The sequence below is a fragment of the Oxyura jamaicensis genome, chromosome 15, assembly GCF_011077185.1.
Source record: "Oxyura jamaicensis isolate SHBP4307 breed ruddy duck chromosome 15, BPBGC_Ojam_1.0, whole genome shotgun sequence".
In the NCBI taxonomy this organism is placed as follows: domain Eukaryota; kingdom Metazoa; phylum Chordata; class Aves; order Anseriformes; family Anatidae; genus Oxyura; species Oxyura jamaicensis.
Genome location: NC_048907.1, coordinates 11357069 through 11382374, shown reverse-complemented (window position 1 = coordinate 11382374; position 25306 = coordinate 11357069). Strand labels below are relative to the sequence as shown.

At 49.2% G+C, this 25306-nt stretch overlaps 1 protein-coding gene across 21 annotated transcripts in view; it reads left to right on the top strand.

Moving 5' to 3' along the window:
- Window positions 1-25306, top strand: part of FBRSL1 (fibrosin like 1) — a 514295-nt gene that overhangs the window by 444369 nt on the left and 44620 nt on the right. For all 21 annotated transcript variants that reach the window (XM_035340845.1, XM_035340841.1, XM_035340842.1 and 18 more), the window contains one exon: window positions 14867-14912. In XM_035340845.1, coding sequence (XP_035196736.1) covers window positions 14867-14912 — 46 coding nt within the window. The remainder of the gene's footprint in view (window positions 1-14866; window positions 14913-25306) is intronic.

The window sequence follows — 25306 nt, the reverse complement described above, 5'->3', positions numbered from 1 at the left end:
GAGTCTTTTGTGCATTTTCAAGATAGTGTCTCAGGAGGATCATTATAGACATCCCTCTGCAGTGAGTACAAGGAGATTGTCACCAGGAAGGTGTTAGTCACTGTGTATTAACATGCAGGATTATTACGCCTTTTTTCACTATAGGCTTTTCATCTCCTTACGAAGCAGGCACAGTCATGTCTGTGCTAAAATCGCAAAGCCTTCTTAGAACACCACTTTTGTGCCTCTGGCTCAAGAAATAAGCTCCAGTGAAATGAGCTGTTAGCTATTGTGTGACTTTCGGAGAGGGGAAAGGACACTGGCTTGAGCTACGAGAGGCCGGGGGGATCAGCCAGGACCATCCGGCGGGAGCCCAGCGCTCGGCTCCTGAAGGCGCAGTTGCCTGGAGGAGCAGACGGCTGAGTCGAGCTGCTGCTCTCTTGGCAAAGAAGCACATCTCCAAAGAGAGGTCAGGTACAGCTTGCTCTCCCGTTCCTTCCAGAAACATCTCCAGTGCAAATCTGGTGGCTGAACACACACACCGGTGGTGCTCCCCCTTGCCCAACCGGGACAGCTTTCTTCTGCCCGGAGCCAACCTGGCCCTTTGGCCAGCCCTTTGTGTGAGTACCCTGAAAGCTTTCCAGCCAGTGGCTTAGCACACAAACATTAGCAATGGACTCTAAAAAGTGTTCACCTCCGAATCACCACGAAGGGAGAAGAGCAAATCCGGGTCAGGGGTGCTTTGCTCAGTCACAGGTCCACATGCAAACACAGCAGGACACACAACCTCTGACAGACAACCGTTGTTCACTGCAGGCAAGCAAAAGTTTATGGGTGAAGTCGTATCAGTGCACAAGGAAAATAAACCTAGTAATTGCCCTGCCATTGTACCAGTAACAGCTGTTCGATGGTCTGTCCTGCTGGAGCACAGCCCCTCCCGGTGCGAGGCCTGCGTCGGGAGTTCAGCCTTCTCGAGACTCTGCAGACTCCAGATCTGGTAACTTCTAGCACGCAGAACCATGTTTTTGTTGAAAACAGTTGGTTACCGATGGAAGCCAGTAACTGGGAGAAGTTGCTTATGGTTTGTGCATGAGGAAATGGCCTGTTTTTGTGGTCAGCAGTTGGCATGGTATATACTTGACTGCTTTAATGTTTTTTGCAACCCCACCCAGATAGTCGCAGCGAGTGTAGTACAGAAGAAAGGAACTCGGAAGAGCCCCGTGGGTGTAGCTGATCACATATTCACCCCGTTAGCTTCAGCTGTCTTGTAGAGTTCCCGTACCCAGAACAGTGAGAGCACAGGGCTTTCGGAAATAAAACTGGCTGTTCCCTCTTTCAGATCAGTGCTTGTCTGTGCAGATAGTTTCTCAACTGGAATTGCCAGTAACATCGGCAAAGGCTTTGAATGACAGTTTTTGTTCATTTGCGTTTGGGGGATCTTTTTTGTTTTGTCTCTCCAATTGTATTTATAAAAGAAAAAATGCAAAGAAAAGAGCCAATGGAAAGTCAAGAGGCATTGTACAAGAAGGAAAAGATTATAGCAGGGATGCATAATGTATTGGAAGTGAAAGACCATTCCAGGGTATTGCGGATTTTCTCAAGAATGTGAATGTACACGTCTAGCAGAAGAATGGGAAAAGAAGGGTTGACACTTTGTGGGGTTCTGACAAAAGAAAGTAGGTCCTTTTCCCTTTGCATCAAGTGGTCCATGGAAATTAAATTGTCCTCTCAATGCAGGGGGGAGTTCCTGTCCAGAATGGATCACAGCAGGATGGTCACTGTAAAGAATTCTGCCCTTCTCCTACCTTGCTCCATGGGGCATTTGCTTGAAGAGCATAATGAGGAAAATGCATCTGGCAGTGGAAATACTAGAACTCGCTCAACTGTACTGTAGTCTGCTGGGGATGATGGGGGGAAAAAATGAGACAAATAGCATCAAAAGTTAACTTCCCTTGAGCTTTCTCTCTCTGTTTCTTCACATACTTTGGCTTACGTGCACACAGACCTTCCGTAAAGGAGGAAGTCAGGCCGTTTAAATCCCATGAAAGATGTTTGATTTAAGAGGAAACTTGGAAAAAAGACGGAAGACCTGGCTGATGAAGTCAGGAAGGATTGCAGTCCTTTGGGCAGAGGGCAGAAAGGGGCCGGGCAGATCTCCTGTGTGGTTCGTAGCGTGGCTGGGGGAGCCCTGGCTGGTTCCTCGAGGAGCCAAGGTGGCAGAGGGAGGTTGACGTTGGCTGGGTTAGCCTTGGGGTGGAGAGGGCAGCGAGATGCAGGAACTGAGAATCTTTTAGGTTTCTGGAGACAAGGATGAGAAGGTTATTTGTGAAAGCAACTGGAATAGGGCATGGAAAAATCCAGGAAGCCTGCTTTACCCACGGGGTGAAACTCTCTTTGGTTTGGACTGTAGCCAGTGGCACAGAGCAACAGAAACTTTGGAGTTCGTGCATCTGCTGCTTGGCCAGTCCTCACTGGAGACTGTCAGAGCTAACGAAGCTGCCTGTTCTGGAACCATTTTAGCTAGAATCAGCTCCCAGAAGACCGTTGTTAATAACTTCTGTCTCACCAGCCCTCTCCTCCTTCCCTCCACTCCCTAAAAACTGGGCTGAGAGACTGTGCAGGAATTTGGGCTCTCCCGGGTAGGCCAGGAACAAGGCAGCGGGCTCTTGCTGAGGTAATCTGCTAAAGCTATTGCCGTTCTGCGAGGCAGCCACAATTCAAAGCACAGCACTGTTTGAGCACTGGGCTCGCTTTTCTGTCTCTTTTAATGCTTTAAGCAGGGCCATGCATTCAGCAGTTACTTGGATAAGCATTCTCCAGGCGTTTGAAAAACACTTCTGTTTTCCAGAGGAGAGGAGGAAAGAGGTGGGAAGGGACTGCGTGGGGCAGAGAGGGGCAAGTGATAGGGGAGTAGCCAAAATGAGCATTTTGGCTGAGCTGGTGTGCGGGTGCATGGGCTTGGTAGGGCTCCCCCACACCTGGTATTAAATCAGGAAAAAGCCTTCCACCTTCTGTTGCTGGGAGTTATGCTCTTTAGAGCTGACTTCGACAGTTGTTATTGCAATTTTGTGGTGCTCTTTTGATTTACAGCTGTTTTTACGACCATTGAGACAGCCACAAATCGAGGAAATCTCATAAAACAGAGAGTAAACGTCTCCTTCACAACCCAGGCAGAGTTTTGGCATCCGTGCTTATTCCATAGAGCAGGATGTGTAAACAATATTGTGTCCCCTGAGTGGCTGATATCAGTACAGTTAAGTGGTAACAGCTTGAAAAATGCATTTCTCTTATATTAGCGGTAAAACTCGAAATGGGCCCCCAGGCTAAAGTAAATTGGTGACATTTTGCAGCAGAAAGGGAAAAAAATAAGGACAGGAATTGGAAATGTGGAGCCCCAGCCTTGAAAGCAGTGGGACTGGAGCCAAAGTTGGATTTATCTGCGTTATTGCAGTACAGAAATAAATGGATCCACCACACTTGTTGCAAAGCATATCTAATTGGAGAAGACAGATTGTATGTCGGCTGCAAAGGGCAGGCTGCCCCCTTCGCTGCGTCTTACCCAGAAGACGAGGTCAGTCAAAGCCATATTTAATCCAAGTGTAATGATGAGAGACACTTTCTTGACTTGGAGCGTAACTCAGGAGAAATGCCCCGTTGCTGTAGGAAGCAGCCAAGTGCTCACCCCAGCCCGGTGCTGAGACCGAAGCGCGTGGAGCAGCCGTCAGAGCTGGAACCCAAAGCTTGAAGCTGTGATTTCTGGGCCTCTCCTGGGGTCCTCAGTTTGCCAGATGCTTTTCAGATGTGAACCATTGTCTGTCTTCTGTATCGTTCCCTTTGCAGGCTCTGTAGGGAAATTGACATGCTGTCCCAGTTCCTTCTTTTTAGGTGCTCCTAGTCCCATCTGTCGGGTCTTTAAATACTGCGGCACCCTGCGGTGTGCCTTCTGTTGAGGATGAGGGCATCCGTGTGCGGGAGCAGAGCCACCAGGAACGGTACAACAAAGACATTTTTTCCCCAAGAGACAGAAACATAAGATATGAGAGAGCTGAAGGACTGTGGGTAGAGTCAATAATGATATCAAGTCAATCTGATAAACACCTGACTGCGTCTGAAATTTCACCACATTTGGGGATTACCACGTTCGTATTGTTTACCCAATGAATATTTGATGTCTCCTATAGAGTTGCCGTCACCTGGTTGGGGTGATGGCAGGTATCAGCGCCTCGTAGCTCGTTGGTTCGATTACCCCTGGGTCAGCCACACATAACGTGGTGGTCCAGCCTCATTCCACCTAAGCTGTTTTTTTGTTTGTGAAGGAGAGCTGTGAGAAGACTTGCTGCAGCTATCCACCTCACAGAGCCTGTCTGGGGAAGTTTTCAAAGGATAAAAGCTGTTGTTCCTGTCCTGGACTAATACTCAGAATGTACTTTCCCATTTCAAATTAACTTAATGGCTCATGTTAAAATCTGGGCAACCACAAGGGTTCATAGGCCCGTAATTGTTCAGGAAATAGTTTCCTCATTGGATCAAGAAGGCGGCAGATGGTCTTTCATTTTTGTCTCTTTTTGCTTACTGGTGCTGTCTGAGAAGAGCTGGCCTGGCGCTGCTCGGCAGGGCCGTGGCCATCCCACAGATCCCGCACAAGCCATGCACGGTTGGTGCTGAAGCTGCAGTGAATGACGTTTTTATCGAGCGGTGATTTGAGGAATTGTTTACTGGTGTGTTAATAGAAAGGACCAGGAAGGAAGTGATGGCTGTGTTTGCTCATTGATGTCTTCATCTTGGTAACGTTTTTCTTAAACATTTTACCGTCTGGAGTCATGATGCTCCCCAGGAATCCCAGTTTACATTTATTGCATTTTTAAAGAAAAGTTTCAACTCTCTTGGTTGCAAGGATTAAACTTGAAAACTTAAAAACACCAAATGAATGTTGACAAATGAAGAAGGATGCCCAACTTGGTTTCCTTTAAAGATGTACTAAGTTTTTAAATACCTTCCATGCGAGTTCCCTTGGTCTTCATAATGATTTTGCATTGTCCTGGCACAGACACAGCCGGATGGCTGCCGCAGGTGCTAGCAACGAGGTCAAGGAGAGCAGTCCCCAAACCATGGTCTGCCACGATGGGCAAACCTCCTAAGTCACTGCACAGTTACGATGCATGAAGTGCTTGGAGGGTGCAGGGCCAGCGCTGCTGCTCCAGAATGATTCACACAACCCTAATACTCAGACTGTACTAGGAATCCCTCCCACACTAACTCTGGGATTGAAAATTTCCCTGTAAGTCTCCAAGTGGGGCTGCCGAACTAAGCTGAGGAGGCATTGTTTAGGTGGCAGAGCCTGCCTGAGGGAGCGGGAATCTGCTGGAAGCAGGAGCAGCTCCAAGCACTCGGGACCTGAAGGCGAGGACACTTTTGCAGCCCCAGCCAGGCACATCTCAAACCATGGTGGGCCAGACTGGAACCCCGTGGGGATTGCTTTCACCAGGAGCCCAGCCCGCAGAGCCCAGCCCACACGCTGCCGCTTTGGGTAAAGGCAGGGGTGTGCTTTTTGCCCAAACCGAGTCATTTTCTGCATGCAAGGAGAGCCCCCTCCAGAAGCCCGTCCTCCTCCTGGCTCGCACAGCTGCGGAAGGAGTGGACCTGAGAAAGAACGGTGCTTTTGTGCAGCACAGTTATGTGTTTAACATAATAAATGTTTATTGTCCTCTGGAGCAAAGGAGCAATAGGCTAAATTATAGCCCGGGGAGGGAAAGCTAGAATCAGGAGGTATAGGCTGTTAATTATCCTTTTTTTTTAGCTGTCATAACGTGCTGGCATTTGCCTGCAGCTCGCCCCCTCCCACCGATCCATTACCTCCACCAGCACTATCTCTGAAATATCTGCTTCCCAGGCGCTGCGCCCTCCTCGCCGTCCCCCTGCTCTGCCATTTGTAAGGCATCTCCGGCCTCCGGAGAGATTTGCGACTTCCCCAGCAGCCGCTCGCGGTGATAAAGGCCCTCAGCCTGCCTCTCTCCGATTAATCAGCTCTCGTGCAGCCTCGATAGGGTGTTAATTTGTAAACTCGGTGGACAGGCAGCCGTGATAAGCCTCCGCAGCTGCCGCGTGTCTGCTAGGGGGAAGGGGGGGGCAGATAAGGCTTCAGCCCTGGGACACGGCCAAGAAATATTTTGGAGCGGTGAATTAGAAACAACAACAACAAAAGAGCCTTCTGTGGAGGCGCTCCTTTGAGGTTGCTGCAGGTGATTCAGTGAGGCTCAATAGCCGCGGACGAGGGTCTTTTTCCTGATAAGCTCCTTGACCCCCCCAGCCCGGGAAGGCCACGTCAGGACTACAGCCATGGTGGGGGGCTTCTGTCGGACGAGTGGCCGTGGGTTGGATGGTGTGGTCTGGTGTGTGTCCCGTGTATTTGCCGCCGTTAGCCTGCTCCTCTTTACTGCTCGGGGCCAGTTTGTCACATCACCTGCGAGGGGACGGACTCTAGGGCTTCCGGAACAGCATCAAACGGTTGTGAGTGTCCCCAGATATTTGCTGGGTGCTGTGATTCATAGAAAGTGCTAAGCAGGGTCCTCTGCGTATCCAGCATACAGGTGAAGACTGGGAAGATAGCGTTTTCCGAAGCAGCCGACCATGCTAGTGGTGTGAGCCTGCTGAGTGCTGCCGCGATCTGGTGTGCTCTGAACACCCAGGCAAGTAGGAACACGTTGCACCGACGACGGGCATTTCTTCTGCCTGTTCAAGGTGGCTGTGACCAATGTTTCTAGTATGCTCGTGTGGTTTTCCTTTTTCTGTTGAACCAACTATGTTTTTTTCAACAACGGAGGTGATGTTTTACTGAATTCATATCAGCTCCACAGTTCAGCTGAATCCTAATGCCATTGTTGGCCTCCCTAATTGTTCTAATACTATCTGACAACGCGCAACAGACCGTGGGAGCTGTTCCTTCCCCAGCTGCCAATGCAGGTTGTTATTTGGTACGGATCTGAACTGCAGCAATTCTCAGACAGACAGTGACCTTTTTATGAAATCAAATGTCTTGCAAAACCCTCTTGGTCTCTGAACTGTGATTTATAGCCATTTGTGTTGGAGAAGGCTGCAGGTGGGATTTGGGTGACACATAATAGGTTAAAAGATAGAATAAAACGGAGGCTGCCCCGCTGGTGCAGCGATGGCAGGAGCCACAGGAATGAATTGCTTGGCAGCGCAGAGCCTGGCCCTCCTCCTCCCGCCCTCCTCCACTGGCTGCCAAGTCCTGTCTGGCAGGCCATTACAATGATAAATGCAGGTAGCTGGCAGAGACCACAGTCGAGAGTTTGTTCTAGCATGCCAAGCCCTGCTTGGCATTCCCCGTCGGTGCCAGCATTTGCACTCTTACTCAGTTTGACGGAAACCAGGACACGAGGTGTGAATTTATGTCCGCATCCTTCCAGGAGAGAGTTGGGATAATGAAATGCCAAGGCAGCCCTGGGAGCAGCAGAGTAATTTGGTAGGTACCAAACAACAGTCTGCCACCTGTCATTTGCAGTACAGTCCCTGCTCTCGCCCATCACTCTTCCTACAATGCAGCCTTTGAATTATAAGGAGTCTTGGGTAGTTCTGCAAAGAGTGCCTTCCATTCCGTGTGATTTAGTGCAAATAAAAACCCGTGTCCCAGCCAAATAGGTATTCTGGCTAGATAGTTCCAAGCTGTAACGGCAGTGATACAAACTACTACAGCGGTATGTTTCGCAGCATTCCCAACCCTTCCTACTCAGAGACAGGCTTTCCCCTGTATTTTGTAGCAAGAGCTAAATCACGAATCAAGTCCAGCGTTGCCTAAGTCACCGTCTGGGTACTGGGAACAGCTTAAACGTGGAGGTGCAGGCTGAAAATCCTGCGTTCGGGAGCGGGATCAGCCCGAAGGAAGAGGCATGAGATCCCTGTTGTTTGCGATGTTTAAAGGCAGATTGCACAAAGCCCAGTTACAAACGTATCACAGAGAATTGTGTTTCATCGGCCAGGCCGTCAGTTACCCTTAGCATAGCCATGTTGCCGTCTCTGATCCACGGTGAAAAGTGCAGCCTGTCGCAGGGACGGAGGGAGACGGCTGCCCTTTGGGTGCCGCTCGTAGACCGGACTACCCAGAAGTAACAGCACTGGAGTTGTCCGTGAGTGGAGAGGTGAAGGCAGTCCAGTGTGAGACAAGAACAGCAACATCTACTGCACGTTCTGCTTTTCCTCTTCTGCTTTTGCCTTTTTTTTTTGTGGGTGTGGTGGGGGGGGGGGGTAAGGGGGGCTGGGGGTTGTTTGTTTTTTATTTGTTTCCTGCACAGTGTAACTGGCATTTCCTTGGCTGGAGTAAGCCAGGACACGGAGCAGACGGCTGTGTAATAAAGGAGGTATCAGAGCTGATTAGAATGGAAAATAGCCAGGAGTGTAAAATCAGGGCAGGTTTTGATGGCAGTTTAGAAGCTGAGGTTGGAGGGAGGAGGATACTGAGGTAAGGACAAAGTGCACCTTAATTTAATTGAGGACATGCAGGCAGAATGACATGAAGCAAATTTTTTTGGCTGGGTTTAGCGAGGGACAGCTGGAAAACTTCTCTTCTGGTCAGTGTCTCTGCAAACAGCTGAGGGACCTTTTGCAGCTGTATGACCAGCCTCGGTGAGGCCCAAGAACTCCCCAGCTTCCTCCCTTCTCTTCCTTCACTAAAATTTGGTTCAGTGCATGTATTTATTTATTTATTGGAGCTGAGCTGGCAAGCAGAGGGAGTTTGATCTTTTCCTCTGGGAGACGGCAGCGGCTCCAGAGGAAGGCGAATCATAAAGCCTGGCTAATGCAGGGAGAGGGAAGGGGAAGACTCGGGGCTGTAGCCATTCTCTGGGGGCTGGAGGGCTGGGAAGAGAGGGGAGAGGAGGTGGCCCAAGGCTCGTCGCAGGACGAGGCACACCGGGGCCGTAAGCCGACACACCACAACGGCGTGTGGCAGTTGCTGCACAAAGGAGACTCGCTTGGTCTATCCCCAAACGGCTGTGGAACACCGAGGAACGGGCTCTGGTTTCAGAATGGTGGTGTTTAACTTACCGCCGCGCTGCCAAAGGCAAGGTCCAAAAGAAAGCCCTAACGTAGAGCCTGCAGAGGAGCAGTGGGCTCGGGCTCCTCGATGCCCTGCACTTACTGAATCAAACCATCCACGCTGTGTTTCCTTCCAGTTCTGCACCGCTTTGCTTTCACCTTGCTGTCGTGTAAACGCGGTGCGATCTGAGACTGAACCGGGACCTCTGATCTCTGCTTCCAGGCTCCCTGGCCTGATCTAATTCTCTGTTCCCAGGCTTGTGCTAGTTCCTCAAAGGGGCTGTTGCAAAAAAGAGGCATGGTTACATAAAGCACGGAAATAAGCGTTCTCAGAAGAAAAAGTGATGGAGAGAGATGTGTGCGTTGTGAAAGGCCCTTTCCAGGACTGAAGCAGTACTGAATATGCGTGTGTTAAATCCATATGGGGTGGGAAGCTAAACAAGTATGTTTTTGTATGAAAGTATAGTCCTGGAAGCTCTTTGTTTCTAGTGGACCCTTGGTAGAATGAACTTTTGCGTAAGATGTGGAAAACCCATCAGTACCTCCCAGATATTGAGTCAGAATTGATCTAGAAGTGTCTGGGACAATGAAGGCATTGCCATTTCTGTAAGTAGCTGCCTGTTTGGGGTATTTGTACTGCACGTTTCTCTGTGATGCGGTACGGTGTAGCTAAAGCCATAACTGACATTTTAGGATTGTTGCTAGAAAATTTGAGATCCACCAGAAATTCGTGTTTGCTTAGGGAATACCAAGTTATCAGTCCTTACTCGCACTGGGGCTCAACAGCCAGGGTTTCATATGTGTTCCTGACCATCGATTTTCCCACACAGTCTGGTCACCATCCAAGTATCTGAGAGGGTTTTCGGAAGCGCTCCATGCCCAGTACCTCTGGCCAGGTCGGTGCCCCTGGGCAGCTGCTGAGCGCCGAGCCCTCTCGAGAACCCCAGCTATAAATTCGGACGGGAGGGGACAGGTGAACGTCTTGGCTGTCGAGAGAGAATCACAAAGTGAAATGTGGATTTGTAGAAGTCTCTGTGTATCCTGTTCCCTCTGGCTTAATCCCCTGGCACAGCTGTTAGCTCTGTCTCAGCCAGCCTCGTACCCCAGAGCTGAATTTTCCTAGAAGGTGCCACAAAAAGGCAGTTCGTGTATCTCTCCCTTCAGCTTCTTGCCTGTGTCTGAAATGACCGGTGAGTAGCTTTTCTTTTGTCTTCTTAGTAAAGCTGTAACTTCCCTCCAGAAATAACTCTGGGTTTGAAAAGCCCGTAGGCTCCCGGTGGCCTTGAAACATCCCGTCACAATGCAGGCAGTGTTCACCATGCGTTGCCACATCGCCTCCGTGTCCGGGAACGTGCTGAACACTTCCTTGGGCTTCGGGGTGAGTTTTAGTTTATTCTGGTGCGCGCGTGTGATTTCGAGGCTGCGCTCGCACTTCTCCCTGTGTATCGGGCTCCGTTTCCTACAGGAGGATCACAAACCAAACAATACCTTCCTGTTTTAGTTATCGTTCTCATCTTACTGCATGAGGGGGGCTGGTATTAATGACTTACAGAATCAACTGGAATCTGGTAAAGCAATACTGACGTGCTGAGATTCTCCACGAGACAAGCGATCAAGTGGTATCAGAGTGGTAGGGAAGAGCAGGAGAAACAGATCAAAGGCAGGAATTAAAATTGTTCCCAAATTTTCAGGTAGTTTTCCTTTGTTCTGAAAGTCTCTCGAAGCGTATACAGCACTCCTGGTTTGAAAATCTCCCGGAGAAAGGTTTTCTTGAGAGCTTTTAGTACTTGCTAAGTTCAGTAACAGTGTGAAAACACTCTCACTTGAGACCAGCTCTTGGCTGTCAAGATAGGCAGCCATCCAGAAATAAAATGGGAACTCTGTTTCTCTGCCTCCCCTTCCTTTTACCTACCGTACTGGACTCAGACGCAGAGGGGATGCTCGGTTTTGTCCTGTACCAAACATAATATACCAGGACCCCAACACCACGTGCTTCTGCTCTTTGTGAACCAAGAGTGCAGCCTTATTAGCAGCTTGACAGTGTCTTGTGATCAGACTGTGAAGTATCGGCCTCGGATCTGCTGTTGTGTGCTCCAGGAGGCTGCGTGAAGATCTGCAGAGCTTCTGTTCTCACTGATAAGGAACTGTTTATCCCCTGCGAGCAATTTTATAGGCTACAGAGAAAAGAGGGAAAAAAAAGAATAGTAATTACTGCAAGGCCTGACATAGTTTATAATGCTGTCTCTGACAGATGATATTGTTCTGTTACACATAATCATTAAATTATTAATCCGTAAGCACTCTTACACCTCTCAGCTGCCCTGGGTTAGTAGGAACCGGGATGAATTAGGCATGGACTTCATTACGCCTCTCGGCTCACCTTCAGAGGAGAGGGTGTGCTACATCCTTTGTGGTTACCGCCTTACGTCTGGAGGGGAAGGCTGCCTTTGCTAAGCTTTTAGTGCTGAAAATAGAATCGCTGCTTGTATTTGCTGGGTGCAAGGGGAGGAATGGTGAGGGAAGGACCGCCGTTCCTCTGCTTTCTCTTCCCAAAGCAGAAAAAGGGTAAAAATGCTGCTTTTCTTTGCAGTGTATTCAGCCGAGTTTCACGTTGTCGCTGAGCTGGGTGGAGACATTTTCCCCTCCAGATCTGGAGAAAGAAAGAAAATCAAAATGGGGCAGAGAACCGCTAACTTTGAACAAAGCACAACGGGGAACCCCAAGGCTCGGTGCAGTCTTAGGGTGGCTTCAAAGGGTGCTGGCTCGTAAAAGTTGCAGCAGCAAGACTGCCTCAGAAACTGAAATCATTTGTGCGTGTGTCTCTTTTGGGACAAATGTTAGAGCCTTTATGCTTGAAACACAAAGGTCGTCGTTGGGGACGAGGGTGGGACTTTGCAGGCAGCAGCTTTCATGAAAACACGTCTGTCTGGGGCTGTGCTGCGACGCAGATAAAGCAGGAGAGCTCGGTGGGGGAAGGAGACGAACAGCAGATGTACAAGAAAGACGAGGGGTGTCTTTTGTCTGCGAGCTCCAGGCCGGGGGGGTCTCCCTGCCGCTCTCGGGCGGTGTGGCCTCCCTTCTCCTCCCCTGCCTCCCGGGCTGTGCTGGAGGAGGAGGAAATGCCTCCGTGTTTTCTGATCGAAAGAGTGGGATTTCCTGGGATGGCGTGAACACATCCACATAAAGGACTCCCAATGCCTGGTTCTGCTCACAGGGGAAGAATTCCTCTTTTTTCTTTTTCTTTTTTAATCCCTTCTTAAACATATGCAAATGGTTTGCCTGAAACAGCAGAAAAATTGGGAGGGGACTTGTTCTAGCAGATGCGTTGGTTTGCTGGATTTTTTCACTCATTAGTGGGCTCCCTCGGACACATAGGTTTATTGTATGCTTTCTTTAAAGGGTGACTGATGGAATTGAATGATGTATTCAGGCTCTTCCTCCCCCGGCTCCCTTCCTGCCTTTACAGCAGCTCGCAGAATATGCTATAGCACAGGCCTTCACTGTTTCAGAGCGGTGCTCATGCCAAAAGCTGTTCGGATCTGGAGCTAGAAATCACCAGAAAAGAGAGCAAAAGTTACTGTAAACGCTAGGTGCGAAAGTTTGTGTCTGCAAACCGTGGCTGTGATGTTGAAAGCTCTGCTCTGTAAACGTTGGCTCTGATTGTGGAGGGCGGTGCCACACGTGTGGTTTGTGATATCAGGAGACTGAGCAATAATCCATGTGTTGTGCTTTCTCTTAAAAGTGATTTTTCTTGCTCGACTTCCCTGAACGTTGTTTTCGTATCACTTGGACCTGAAGCAATGAGATCTTTAGCTCGTGATTAAGCCGCACCAGTCTCGGTCACGTCCTTGGTCCCGAGCTCGCAGAGGGCAGCGTGGTGGCTGGCGTAAAGCCGCAGCCCTCGCCCTCCAGGCAAAGCACGGGGCTGCTGCTGCTGGAGGGGCTGCCACGTGCCCCCCCACCAGCTCCCGGCTTCAGTGCGAGCCGTGCCCGAGCTTCGTTGCCTGTAAAATGGGAGAATCTTATTTATTCACCTGCCACGTGTCCTGGTGCTCCTGGAGCGCACGGAGCAGAGAGCCTGGCTTAGGGCGAGCTGCTAGCGGTGCTGAGCGCCTCCAGCCTGAGCTCCTAGAGGCTGTAGGGCCGTTTGGGCTCCGTTGTGACTTTGTGTCGATGATCAGTGAAAAATCTCTGAACAATGGATTGTAAATTCAGAGCCGGCTGTCATTTTGTGCGCCGCTCTCGTTGCTGCTGTGTGACGCTGTTACACTTTTCTTTGCAAGCCGGCCTAGACAAAGCCTCGTTTAATCCTGGTTCTTCCTCTGTTTAGTCCGTGCAGTGAGGGGATCGTGCAGGTAACTGGTTTTCCCTAACATTTTAGGATCCTTTTGCTGAGCTGTGTATCAATCATACATGCCACAGCTACACTTGCAGCTTTGTCGTGGACATGATTCAGAATTTCTTTCTTATGTGCCTCAGTCTCAACCTATTTTTCATGTAGTTTTCCCTCTTTTTTTTTTTATACATTTGCAGTAAGATGTTCAATGCTTGCAGTGCCAGTTTCCTTAGAAGTAACATGAATAGATCGCTCTTCCTTGCTTCTCGCTGTATCTGATGCAGAGCTTGCATCTCACTATTTGTGTGTTTTTTTTCCTTCTGAGTCGTCATTTAAAATATATAACAATGTAATACAATTCACAGTGCTCTTTATCATGCAAATCTCCCAAGGCACCTTAGAATAAAATCAATAAAATCAAAAAGAAAATCAACTTAGTTCAGCCATGTGTTGAATTAATTCATTTTTTTAAAGCAGAGCCAAGGGAGAGAGCCTTTTTTTCACTTTCAATATCTTTTGCTCTTCAGCTTTGTACTTCATCCCATTTAATACGTGCAGCAGTCAGTGCCAAAATGCTGCTGATATTTTCAGCTGTCTCGTAGATAGTGGTAATGTTGATCATGCTCCCTGCTCCCAGACCAGCTTTGATTCTGTAGAGGCTGCTTGCCATTTTATCAGATAGCGAGGAGGAAAAGCTTATGCTGAAATAGGTTGACTGTTTGATATCAGGGGGTGGGGGTGGGGGAAGCCATCAAATTAACTCATAAAAGCTTTATTTACAATGAATGGACTTTTTTTCCTGTCTGTCATTATCATCTTGTCTGTAACCCAGTGACCCTGATTATCATGAAGCTGTTTACAAGGTTTAGGTTAATTGGATTTCTTTAACTATTTCCCAGAGCTGTGAGGAGCACAAATGCACTGCCGTGGAGTTCAAACAGCATAGTGCAACCCAGTTTGCAAGGAGACGGGCTTCTTCCAAGAGGAAGTCGTTTTATTTCATATTCGACTAAGTGCATAGCAGCATGGACCTGTCATTTGGCAATACTGTGTAACACCCTCTCATACGGATGTGTTCAGTTGCAACTCGTGTTTTCAATACACAAATTACATTTTGCATGTTCAGCAAGAAATGAGCTTATTTTCAATGAGAGAGGCTTGGAAATGTGTTTTTTTTTTTCTTCAGCTTGATAGCAGTTTCACTGGTTTTGTTTTTATACGAGGACTCATGGATAAAATAGCTGTGCATTGCATGGCTGCCTAAATAAACGAGACAGGAGGATATAGCTGGGTGAGATCAGGACAGTACTTTTACACGCTTCGCTTTCATCTTAGGATGCATGCTTAGTCTTTAATGGCACAACATTGCACCCTCCAGGTGCAATGTGTAATTGCAGGTCTACAGTTAATAGACTTGGTTTATGAGCTGTGTTTTTGTGAGCAAGCCTTCCTAAATTCTCCTTTAGTATTACTCACCCTCTGTTTCTCTTTCTTTTTCAGGCTTCTGTAGGCTCTGAGAAGCTGTTCTCCCCTGCAGCAAATAAAGGTAAGTGATTTGGAGAGATGCTTTCCTGACCTTAGAGCAAGCTGTTTGAGTGTGTGAAACTGTAGGGAATGTCATGCAAATAGCAGGACGTGAGTTTTGCCGACGCCTGTGATTTTGCCACACACATTGTCATAAAGATCAGCTTTACAGGCTTGAGATGGTTAAGTTAAAATGTAGAGCTGCATTAATGATCTCCACGTGGGGCAAGACTTCTTCCCTACAAGTCAGATCCATGAGGAGAGGGATTACTGACAAAGCAGAAATCAGCCCTTACTATGGGGGATATGCTGTTTCCCTCTGATACAATTAAATCCTCATTTCTTTTAAACAAATATTTTAGCATTATTTGTATTATTCTTACAAGGTCTTGCACATCTACATCCTGCCAGCGTGTACAGAGCGTGTGTGTCTGTTTCAGTTCTCCAAAAGGAGGAGGAAGGTGCTTGGCATGTTGCGAGGCTTCAGCTCCCAGCTCCCCCTATTAGTATTAATCCAGGGTTACCTGTGATACGCGCTGGGTGTTGCTAAGAGACTGTGCCGGGTAAGATTCCCGTTGGGAGTTGCAGTGATGTATCTCTAAACACACCAAGCCCTCCTTGGAGGGCTCGGTACAGCCATGAAACAGGGCTACTCTGGTTCCTGGTGTTCTGAGGGACAGTCTCACTGAGATGAATACCGTAGGCAAAAACACTGAAGAAACAGCCTCGAAGGGCAAAGCGTGGCACCTGGTTGAAAGCATTATGCTGGGACTGGTTCCACTGTATCGTGCAAGGAGGATGATGTTGTGGCTCTGAGCAAGTTGTTGGGATCTGTAGTAGTTCTGCAGCATTCCCAGCCCTGAGCTACAGCATAAATTCAGTTTGGAACAGCAATAAGTAGGAGGGACGTGTGAATACCCTAAAGGGGGGACATGAGGGACGTTAATAAGAAGTGATGAAATAACCTCCTATTATTTCAAGAGGGCCAAGAAAAATGAATGATTTGCAGTTGTGCAGGGGTAGGTGCTGGCCATGGAGAGGCGTTCTGGTGGTTGTGTGCTCCATCACCTGGCTCCCGGCCCGGGTTATAGCTGGGCTCTGTAGCAGTGCTAAGTATTAGGAATTTTCTCTTTCCAAGCTTTGCAAATTTTCAATTCCAAATGTGGAAACTGATGACAAGCCCATTGTGTTACTACATTTGCAGATATTTTTATGGAAGTATGCGGCTTTATCTGGGGGAAGGAGGGAAGTTTAAACAAATGGAAGGGAAGAGCATTTGTCTTGCCTCGGCCTTGGCTCACCAATAAGGCAAGCCAGATTGCCCATACGGCACTGCCTCAGCAAAACAAAAATCTTGCCATCCTGAATAAATGCATGGCACAGGGATCTGCTGCAGAGGCTTATGTTGAAGTGTTAGCAGCTTTGCTGGCTCCTCCTCGTGCTGAAGCCCGAGATCCCCCACCCCTCCATATCACAGAGCAGCTCAGCAACATGAGTTTTCAAAATACCTCTCCATCGGGAAGTTCAATGTGTGAATGGCTGTGAATTTGCTGTCTTGAAGTCTGCATTCACTGCTGTTTATATCCCTGTAGCTTAAGGCTGTTCGTGTTTGGTTCACTATGGCAAGTTGGCGTTGCAGCGTTGGGGGGGGTTGGGCTCAGATCGTAATTTTTGCCTTGGTCTTGTCTCTTACTCTCACCAGTGCTGGCAGAACCTTGCTGGTCGGCACAGGCTGTGGCTGGGGCAGGCTCTGTTGGGGGCTACCTCCCCTTGTGTTGAGAGGTGAGATTAATTCTCCTCGGCACAGTTCTGTGCAGAAACCCCAAGAGCGCTATATTCTACCCCTCGCCCTGTTGTCACTCGGTGACGCAGGAGCCAGAACTTGTCTCTCACACATGCAAATGAACGCCGCGCCGACAGGACCGGGCTTGGCAATGCCATATGGCCAGGAGAAGTGACTTTCCAAGCACTGCGCTGAAATTCCTTCCCGAGATAATGGCGTTGACTTAAGGGCAGCCTTCAGTGGGGCTGGAGCCGTGCAGGCCGAGGGTCAGCGATCGGGGTTGTGGTGGGCACTCATGCTTCGTCCTTCTTGTGTAAACGCTTGGGCCTTCCTGGAGAGGTGGCAGCGGGCAGATCGGCAGCGTCCAGCTGGTACTGCAGGTAACCAGGCGTTGAGAGCACAGCGAGGTGGACTTGCTGTCTGGCGTAACTCCCCCTGCTCTCCACAAACTTTCCCCGGGGGATGTGTTTGGCCCAGTGTATTTGTTTTATGCCGTCCTCGTTTATCAGCGGCTTAGCAATGCAATTAAGCGCTAAGATAGACGGTTTTCGCCTGTTGGAGGCCAGAACAGCTGTAAAACGTAACCTTTGACCACCTCTCACAGCTCCACAAAAGGCCCGAGGAGCTGAGCCTTTTGTCTGGCGCTGGCTGGGTAGCTCACATTTGTCTTCGCCCCCACCCCGCCGAGGCGGCCGCGAGCTCAGGCACGGCACCAGATGCGCGGCGCCGGTGGCCGCGGCCGGGCCCGGCGGGGAGAGGGGCCGAGAGCCGGGGCCACCTCGGTGGCCGCAGCTGGGACACGAGCCGAGCTCCCGGGGGAAAGGGCAGCGAAATGCAAGGAAATAGTGACTGGAGACAAAAGCAGAGAATCCCTCATCTGCTGTGCCGCCGGGTCTTTGTTTTCTGACGTAAGGAAGGATTTGTTTAGCCAATTCGTCGCTGCGGTGCAGAGCCCAAAGAACGTTCGCTGCCCAGGGCCGGGTGTTGTATCCTCCTGGTGACTGAATCGATTAACAAATAATAAAGGTCTGTTTGCTCTCTCAGGCAGCACTTTCTCCCAGGAATCTCCCAGGCGGCACTTTGGTTTTGCTGAGGAGCAGGCGCAGTGCAGGGCACGGGAGGTGGAGGCGAAGGCCGGATCCGGCCGCCCCTGGGTGGCTGAGGGAGAGGGGAGCACCCGTGGCTGCTGGAGGGTGGGTGGCTGCTGGGCTGGGAGGTGAGGGGTCTATGGAGGGACCTCGCCTGCCTGCCAGAAGTGTGTCAGGAGATAGTTTGTATATTAAGGGCCCGAGAGCTGTGTTCTGCTGCTGGCTCCTTCCTGCAGCGAGTTGCCCCGATGGCAACCCACCTCCTGCTCCCACCTCTCCTTGCCATGGACCTGCTGCTCTCAGGCCAGGTCATGGTCCGGTACGCTGGGGAAGCCAGCAGAGGTGGTGCCTCTTGTACCAAAAGAACATGGGGCTGCCCAGGAGATCTGCAGGCCCTCAGCCAAGACCCCGCGGAGAAGCCAGACCCAGGGGCACAGGGCAGCAGCCAGGGGATGAGGGTTTGAAGGCAGTCGCGGCCAAGCATGTCTCTTCTGCGTGAGGATGAGAATCGAAGCTGCCGTGCGGGCAGTAGCGTGGTCCAGCTGCCTGGTCGCAGGGAGCAGCTCTGCCCCGGGCTGGGGGTGCTCGCTGAGATCCTTGCCTCGCTTCCCCCCTCCCGCCAAAGGAAGACCAGTGCTTGTCAGCCAAGTGTGCTGGGAGACTTAATTAATGAATGTTTATCAAGAGATTTATCAAGAGATCTGTTTAATGAGAGATTCCATAAACAGTGCAAGGCTTCGTTTTCATGGCAATAATAAATGGCAGTGAAAATCAGTCTTATATCCTTCCCCCGCATGTGCACCCCCCAGGAAAAAAAGATTGCTTACCCTCCACTCTCACTGTTCCCTGGTTTCGAGGCAGAGGGCTTTGAAGTGCTATCTTTCATCATGAACTGTACTCATCCTCAAAGCTCTAAAGCTCACAATCTGTGTCTTATCCCTCTGACAAGAGGGAGGCAAGCTTTCCCGGCGCACGGGTCGTAATTGTCAGCCATGGGATGTGCCGCAGCCACCCGCCCCAGCGGGCTAATGCAGCTTATGGTCCTTTGAAGTTCCCTTCCTTTATTTTCTGTCCTCTTGACCACAAAACTGTGCCTTGGGCCAGCAAGAGAGATTTCTTGTTCAGAGACAACACCGAGCCCTGACAAGCACATCTGAACCAGAGAAGAACCCTTGTTCCTCTGAGATCACTGCTCCATAATTCTGTTGCCTTAAGGGGACTGTCTCTCCTTTTTCTCTCTTCTCCTTCTCTTCCTTTTTCTTTTTTTTTCCCTTCTTTTTTTTTTTTTTTTAAATTCAGCACTAAACTGTCACACTAAATCATTTTAAAAGCTGGAAATACAAAACCCCCGGCACAGGACACGCTGCTAAAAACCAATGGCTATTGCTGTGAGCTAGGGTGAGAGGGGAAAGGAGGGGCAGCAGGGCAGGGGCAGGACAGGAGGGCAGCAAGTCCGCTCTCAAGGAGGAACCTGCAAGCACCCAGCGAAGCAGAAAACAACCTGAACACAGCTGAGCTCAAAATAACCTGCTTGGCACAGGTTTGCAGCAGGGCATCTTCATGGTTGCTCAGTGCTTGGGGTGGGATGGCATCTGCCCTAACCTTGTCACCTCTCCCGCAGGGCCTCTGCCTTACTGTGCTGTGCTGTCGAGCTTTCCAGTGCCAGGAGGCCTGTACAGACACAGAGCGAACACCCACTCGGGCAATTAGCTGTGTTGTACAGGAATGGAGGTCAGGAGCGATACCATAAATTTTCCCGGTTTCCTGCGTGGGGTCCACAGCAGGGTCAGAAATGCAGGAAGAGCAGCACTGCCTCCCGTCTCTTGATCTCAGTGTTATCCCCACATTTTGGTTACGTTTGGATGAGGTCACCAGCTTGCATGCAATTACCTGGCCTGAGAGTGAACTTGAGGGGATGATAATTTACAGCTGAACCTTTGGACAACAGTCCTCCGTGATTACAGGCGCGCAAAAACTTCCACAGCAGCATCTGTAATAATAAAGTAATGCATTTGTGTAGATAGTAACCACATTGCTGTGATTTATACGGTGTTCAGGATGCTCTGCAGCTGCTCTACTCCCCACGTTGCATCTCTTGTGGTTTTATCACAGTCTTGCAATATTCTCTGTTTTTCATGAAACCCACACTCTCAGAGGACTCTGTGAGAATCTAAGTTTTAATTCCGTTTTTTAAGTAAGATTTTAGTCTTCCTGGCCACAGAGGAATGCCTGGAACTGCGATTCTTCTGTGCTTCACAGCCAGCAGGTAGCTGAAAAGAAGCCCAGATAGCTTGTTGTTAACCTCATTTTAAAGATGGCTCGTGATTTGCAAATGCTTGGGCTTGGCAATAGTGGATACCCTGAACTACTGCAAAATCCACTGCGTGAGTCCATCCCAGTATCTTCTGGAAAATTTCTATGTAATTTTGCCACTGCCTGCATGATTATGTTAGCTTTCTTGCACATGCAGTTATATAATTATACAGCGGCCTGGGAAGGAGGAGGGCTTTGATTTTCTAACAGTGTGCATAACAGAGATAATCACGCAAGTCTCAGCCAGTTAAACACATCTCAAAACAAAACCGAGAGCAGAAAACTGCAGTAAGCACAGTCTTTTTCGTCTTCTTGCAATTTTCTCATCCTGCAGGCTCTGGAAAGCTCTCAGCCTTCTCTTTGGGAATGTGAATAACTCTAGCATAAATGCCTTGCCTGTGAGCTACATGCATCTCGCAGCAGTTCAGGGCATAACCACCCGTATCCATAGCAGCCATCTGGAAAATACGGTGGTCAGAGAGGCCATTCGCCTTTATCACACCGCTCAGCTAACTTTGTAAAACTCATAATGCAGAAGTGGCTAATTTATTGACTTCAACACAAGTTGAGTGCTGTATGCTCCAAAGTCAGAACTGCCTCGTGCAAGTGGGCAGGTTTTGCGTGCGCCATTTGCCGTGCAGTTTGCACAGCTATCTCCCGGTGCGTCTCCCTCAAGTGAGCCAGCATAGAGCTTTCTTTGTAGCTTCAGGCTGCAGCCAAGAGAGTTGAAAAGTTGAATTATAAACATTTCCAGGCCTTCTGTTTGGTGTCTTGTGTTTTGTTTTGTTATTTTAAGGATGTGGGGTATGTTGCTGCATTCCTGTCAGTGGGATTAGAATGAATAGAAGCAATACTGTAGGAGATAAAACGTGTTTAATTATTTATTTGAGTATTACAGACTGAAATTGCTTTTTGATTTAAAGCATCCAAGTCATGGGTATGTTTTTGGAGTAGAGAGAGGCACACAGAAACATATATATACACAATTACCTAGGGTAATGTAAGAAGTCTCTTTGCTCAACTGCCCTTCCTCTGCAGAATTTGTTCATTTCCTTAAAGATTTTAAATTTCAAATGTGGCTTTGTTAAGCATCACGGAAAGCTAACTGCATGCTGTGCCTTGCCCACCAAAACGTAAATAAAATAAATAAGGTCTTCGTTGTATAAATGTTATGAAGTGGGTGGTTTATTTTCTTTAATTATACTTTTTATTTAAAATAAACTATAAAAGCAAAATAGTATATATCCTGAATGCGTCTGCAGAAACTCATATTGATTGAGTAGGCAAATTTTAGCTTTTCTCAGTTCATGTGAAAGTAGATAAAAGGACCATCAAACTGTAAACCAGGAAAGAAAGAAAGAAAAAGAAAAAATGCCTTCCAAATGCATGTAGTAGGTTACATTACCCAGACTCTTAAAGGCTGTTTGAAAGATACCATCTATTTTACTCCTTGTTTATAGTTTGCTTATCTGTTTTCCTGAGTAGCAGGAGCCACGACGGTTAGTCCTAGTGTGGATTCCAGCTGATGGCCATGCTGACCGCAGGGTCGGCACCGCCAGGGCGCTGGCGGCTGGTGGTGGTGCAAGCAGCAGTTGCCACCCCCACAGAACTATCAGTCCCTCAAACCACGGGTTCTTCATCTCCATCCTGCTTTTAAAATACCTCAGGGACATGTTTTATTCATGTAGGATTCTGTAAAGCGTCAGTTTCTTCGCAAATTAAACGCGTGGTATAAACCCGATCCCCTCTTCATTCTGAGTGGCACCGCGGTGCAGGGAGGTGGCGGGCCCTCCAGGACAGGGCTGGTCCTCATGGAGGACCTTCCTCTTCCTCAGCAGCCCCTCAGCCCCTGCCAGGGCTGTGCGTGGTGTTGTGAATGATAATTGGGCAGTTTTCGTACACTCTGATGCTCCTTCCCATGCCTGTTTGTTAGCAGCAGCCTGCCAGGCCGTGGCCCCACGGCTCGCCCGTGCTGTGCTGCCGCCCCTCGGGGACTCCCGCAGCCCCCCGTGCCCGCTGCAGGCCGTGAAGCCGGGCAGCTGGCGATCAACAAGGCAATTGACAAGGCAGCAAGGGGGCTGGAGCTGCCCCGGGTCGGCCTGTGCTTCCTTGTGGGCAGTCGGTGTCAGCGGGGTGATGGATGGGAGCAGGGCCTGTCTAATTGCAAGTGGATCCAGTCGCTCAGGGCGCGGATCTGGCAGGGTCTGTAATTCCCAGCGAGGCCCTGGCCTCCAGCAGCGGCTCCCAGCGAAGGGGATGTTATCAGCGTCTCGCTGCTTTTCCCTCTCCTCTCACCACCCACCCAGAGCCATGTCACAGGACAGGGATGTGGCTGACGGGCAGGACGTGGGCTTGCTCTCATCCCAGACACGTGCTGCCATTTTCTCCTCTGAGTCTTGCTAGACACGTACAGGCGTGCGTTCCCCACCTCTCCCCTCCGTGCTTCGCTGGCCGTCCTTGCTGCTAACCAGGGCCGAGCACAGCTCCCCGTGGAGCCTGTTACCGCTGCTCGCAAGCTGCCCGGGGACTCGCAGCGTGTGGCTTTCCTTGCGTGCCGCTGCCGGCCGCGCTCTGCCCCAGCTCCAGGTAGAGCCATACTGACCCCATTCACTGCCCCGCAGCTGGCCGGGTGTGCAGCAGTGTGCAAGAGAGCGGGGCTTGGCACCGTGTTCCTGTTTGCATCTCTGTGCTTTTGAAAAGGATACTTGTTCTGGGGTGGGTTTTTTCCAAACAGTAAATATTTTCTGGTAAACTGCTGGGACAGACAAGTGACTGCAGTGCTTTTAGTTCGTTTATTTGCTTTAAATGGATGGCAAAGTCTTACAGGAGGTAATAGGAAATTAAAAGCTTTCTATATTTTTTTTAACTGTCCTGCAAAATTTATTGCAGAATTATATCCCTGCTATGGGATTCTGTCAGACAGTTCAAAAAGCCTGTGGAAAGGTTCTCGTTCGCCATTAAACTTTAAAAGTTATTGAAGTAATTTTTATGGGACCCTATTAAGTTTCTGAAGAAACATATTGGTTTCGTCGCTAATAAATTCTTTAAGGCTTATCCATAAGGGAATAGTCAGACTTCCAGATCTATCTCCACTGAAATGGGCGTTAACTCTTGGCCTTGTTGCAGACATATTCTTGAAAGGTGTTCTCAAGGTGAGCAGCAAAGCCAGGAAAGCCTGTTTTGCACCCACGTACATCCGCTAGCACTGGGAGTTGGTGGCTTCTTCACCAGGCAACCCGCTACAGTTCGGGTGGGGATTTTAGTGAGAAGGAAGTTTTTCAGGTGAAGAAGAAATTGGCAGATGGATCCACCCAGGCATCTCCCAGCACGGGGGTTAAATGTTGGTCAAGGCGCTTGGCTGTGAGCTGTGTCGTGCTCAGGAGAGGTGCAGCCTTGGAAAGAGGGATGGTGCAGCCTGGCTGTCCCTGCTTCCCAGACAGCGCGCAGTGCTTGCAAAATAACGTATAATAACGTGCTCACTGTGCTTTTCCACAGCATCCAGAAAAGCACATGGAGGCTTCCTCTCAGTGAAAGGAAAGTACCGAGCTGGCTTTGTGCTTAACTTAGCGCTCAGAAGCGCCTTTCGTATGCAAGCGCAGAGCCACCTGATGAAAAGTGAATGGGCTAGGAGGGAAATAAAATTATGTAATTGCCAGTTTCCTTCGATTCCGCTCCCTCTCCCGTTTTGCATAAAGGAGGCTATTTAAGTCTCAGCTGGAGCAGAGTTTGGTAATAAGCAGACATCTATGAACCTGCATCTGCTGCTGGTATCTGCTTAGTTTGTTCTGCATTTCCAGATAGATAGATAGACAGATAGATAGATGTTCCCGTATTGAGAGATCTGGCTCCTGAACACTTCTGTCTTGTGGTGTGAAACCTGTGGAAGAAGGGCCTTCAGGCCCTTGAATCCTTGTCTTTGTGACATGTTGGGATGCATCGTACCAGGCACCATCACAGAAGAGCACATCAGAGTTTGCAAACCCGCCTCATACCACTTTGACTCTTGAATATTAAACTGAAAGCAAGCCCAGAGCCTGCCCCCTGGGAAGCTCTCCACAAAGCAGGGTGGCAGAAAAGGGCCAGCCTTGCTGGATGAAGCAGCTAACGTTCTGATTTTCTCAGTACTATGTGCTTTGGCTTCCAAGCAGCTAAGCAGTCCCCTGCCAGTTGCTTTCCTACGTGGCTGGCCTCTGGGCACGGTGAGAGGTGCTCACAGTGCGAGCTCTGCAGAGACAACCTGATCTAACGCAGGCTTAATGGCTGGAAGAAGAAATGTAATAATCTGAGCAGTGAATGTTTATACAATAATGAACGTTATCATTATATTTTATTATTGAGCCAGTCTTTAACATTGAGCTAGAAACCTGAAACCAACAGCAAGAATATGTCCATTACTTTCTGTACTGATCAATCTAATAATCAAAGTAGAGCAGATTATTTTATACATTTCATTGGATCCACAAGTAATTTCTCTGGGCATAATGCACCTTTTGGCCTAAAAAGTTTTGGCATTATGGGCCAGTCTCTGGACCTTTATGTCGTTCCAGCAATACAGGCTGTAAGCAGACATCTGAGGACTGCCCACTGACCATGCCAACGTAGTCAGCCAAGCTGTGTCCTGAGGCCAGGGTGGAAAACGGCCTCACTCCAGGGGTTGTGAGCAGCAGAGCACCCTGTTGCAAGCCATGCAGGTGGGAGCAATTCGGAGAAACCCTAGAGGTATTCCAAATGATGGTGTTAGCTGTACCAGGAGTGAAGCTGCCCTCAGAGCCAGTGTCAGTAATCTCAGTAGTGGTCCACTGAGAAATCCTGGCTGGCCTACACCACTTGCTGTCTTCTCCAAAAACACCATTGTTTGAATCTAAAAATAGGCCAGCATACCTGAGAACAGACCCAGATTTGAAAGTATTACTCCCATCCCTTCCTTCTCCCAGTGGTTCTAGAAGACTGGGTCCAGGATTTTGGCTCAGACCTCTGTGCCTGCTGCATCCATTTCCTCTACCAAATGGACACAACTATAAACCTCTTTCTGCATCATTTCCTGCAGACCTGTACTAAACACGCCACCCGGGTGCCCCTGTGTAAAGCCACCACCTCTTGCTGAGTCTGCTTCTGTTGCTGCTGGCGGGCTTGCCTTAGCGTGCTCACGGCAGGACTCCCATCCTGGTGTGTTAATTTTAAACAAAGAGGGTGTTGATTTGGGAGGGTCTTCCCATCAGGTCATATAAGAGT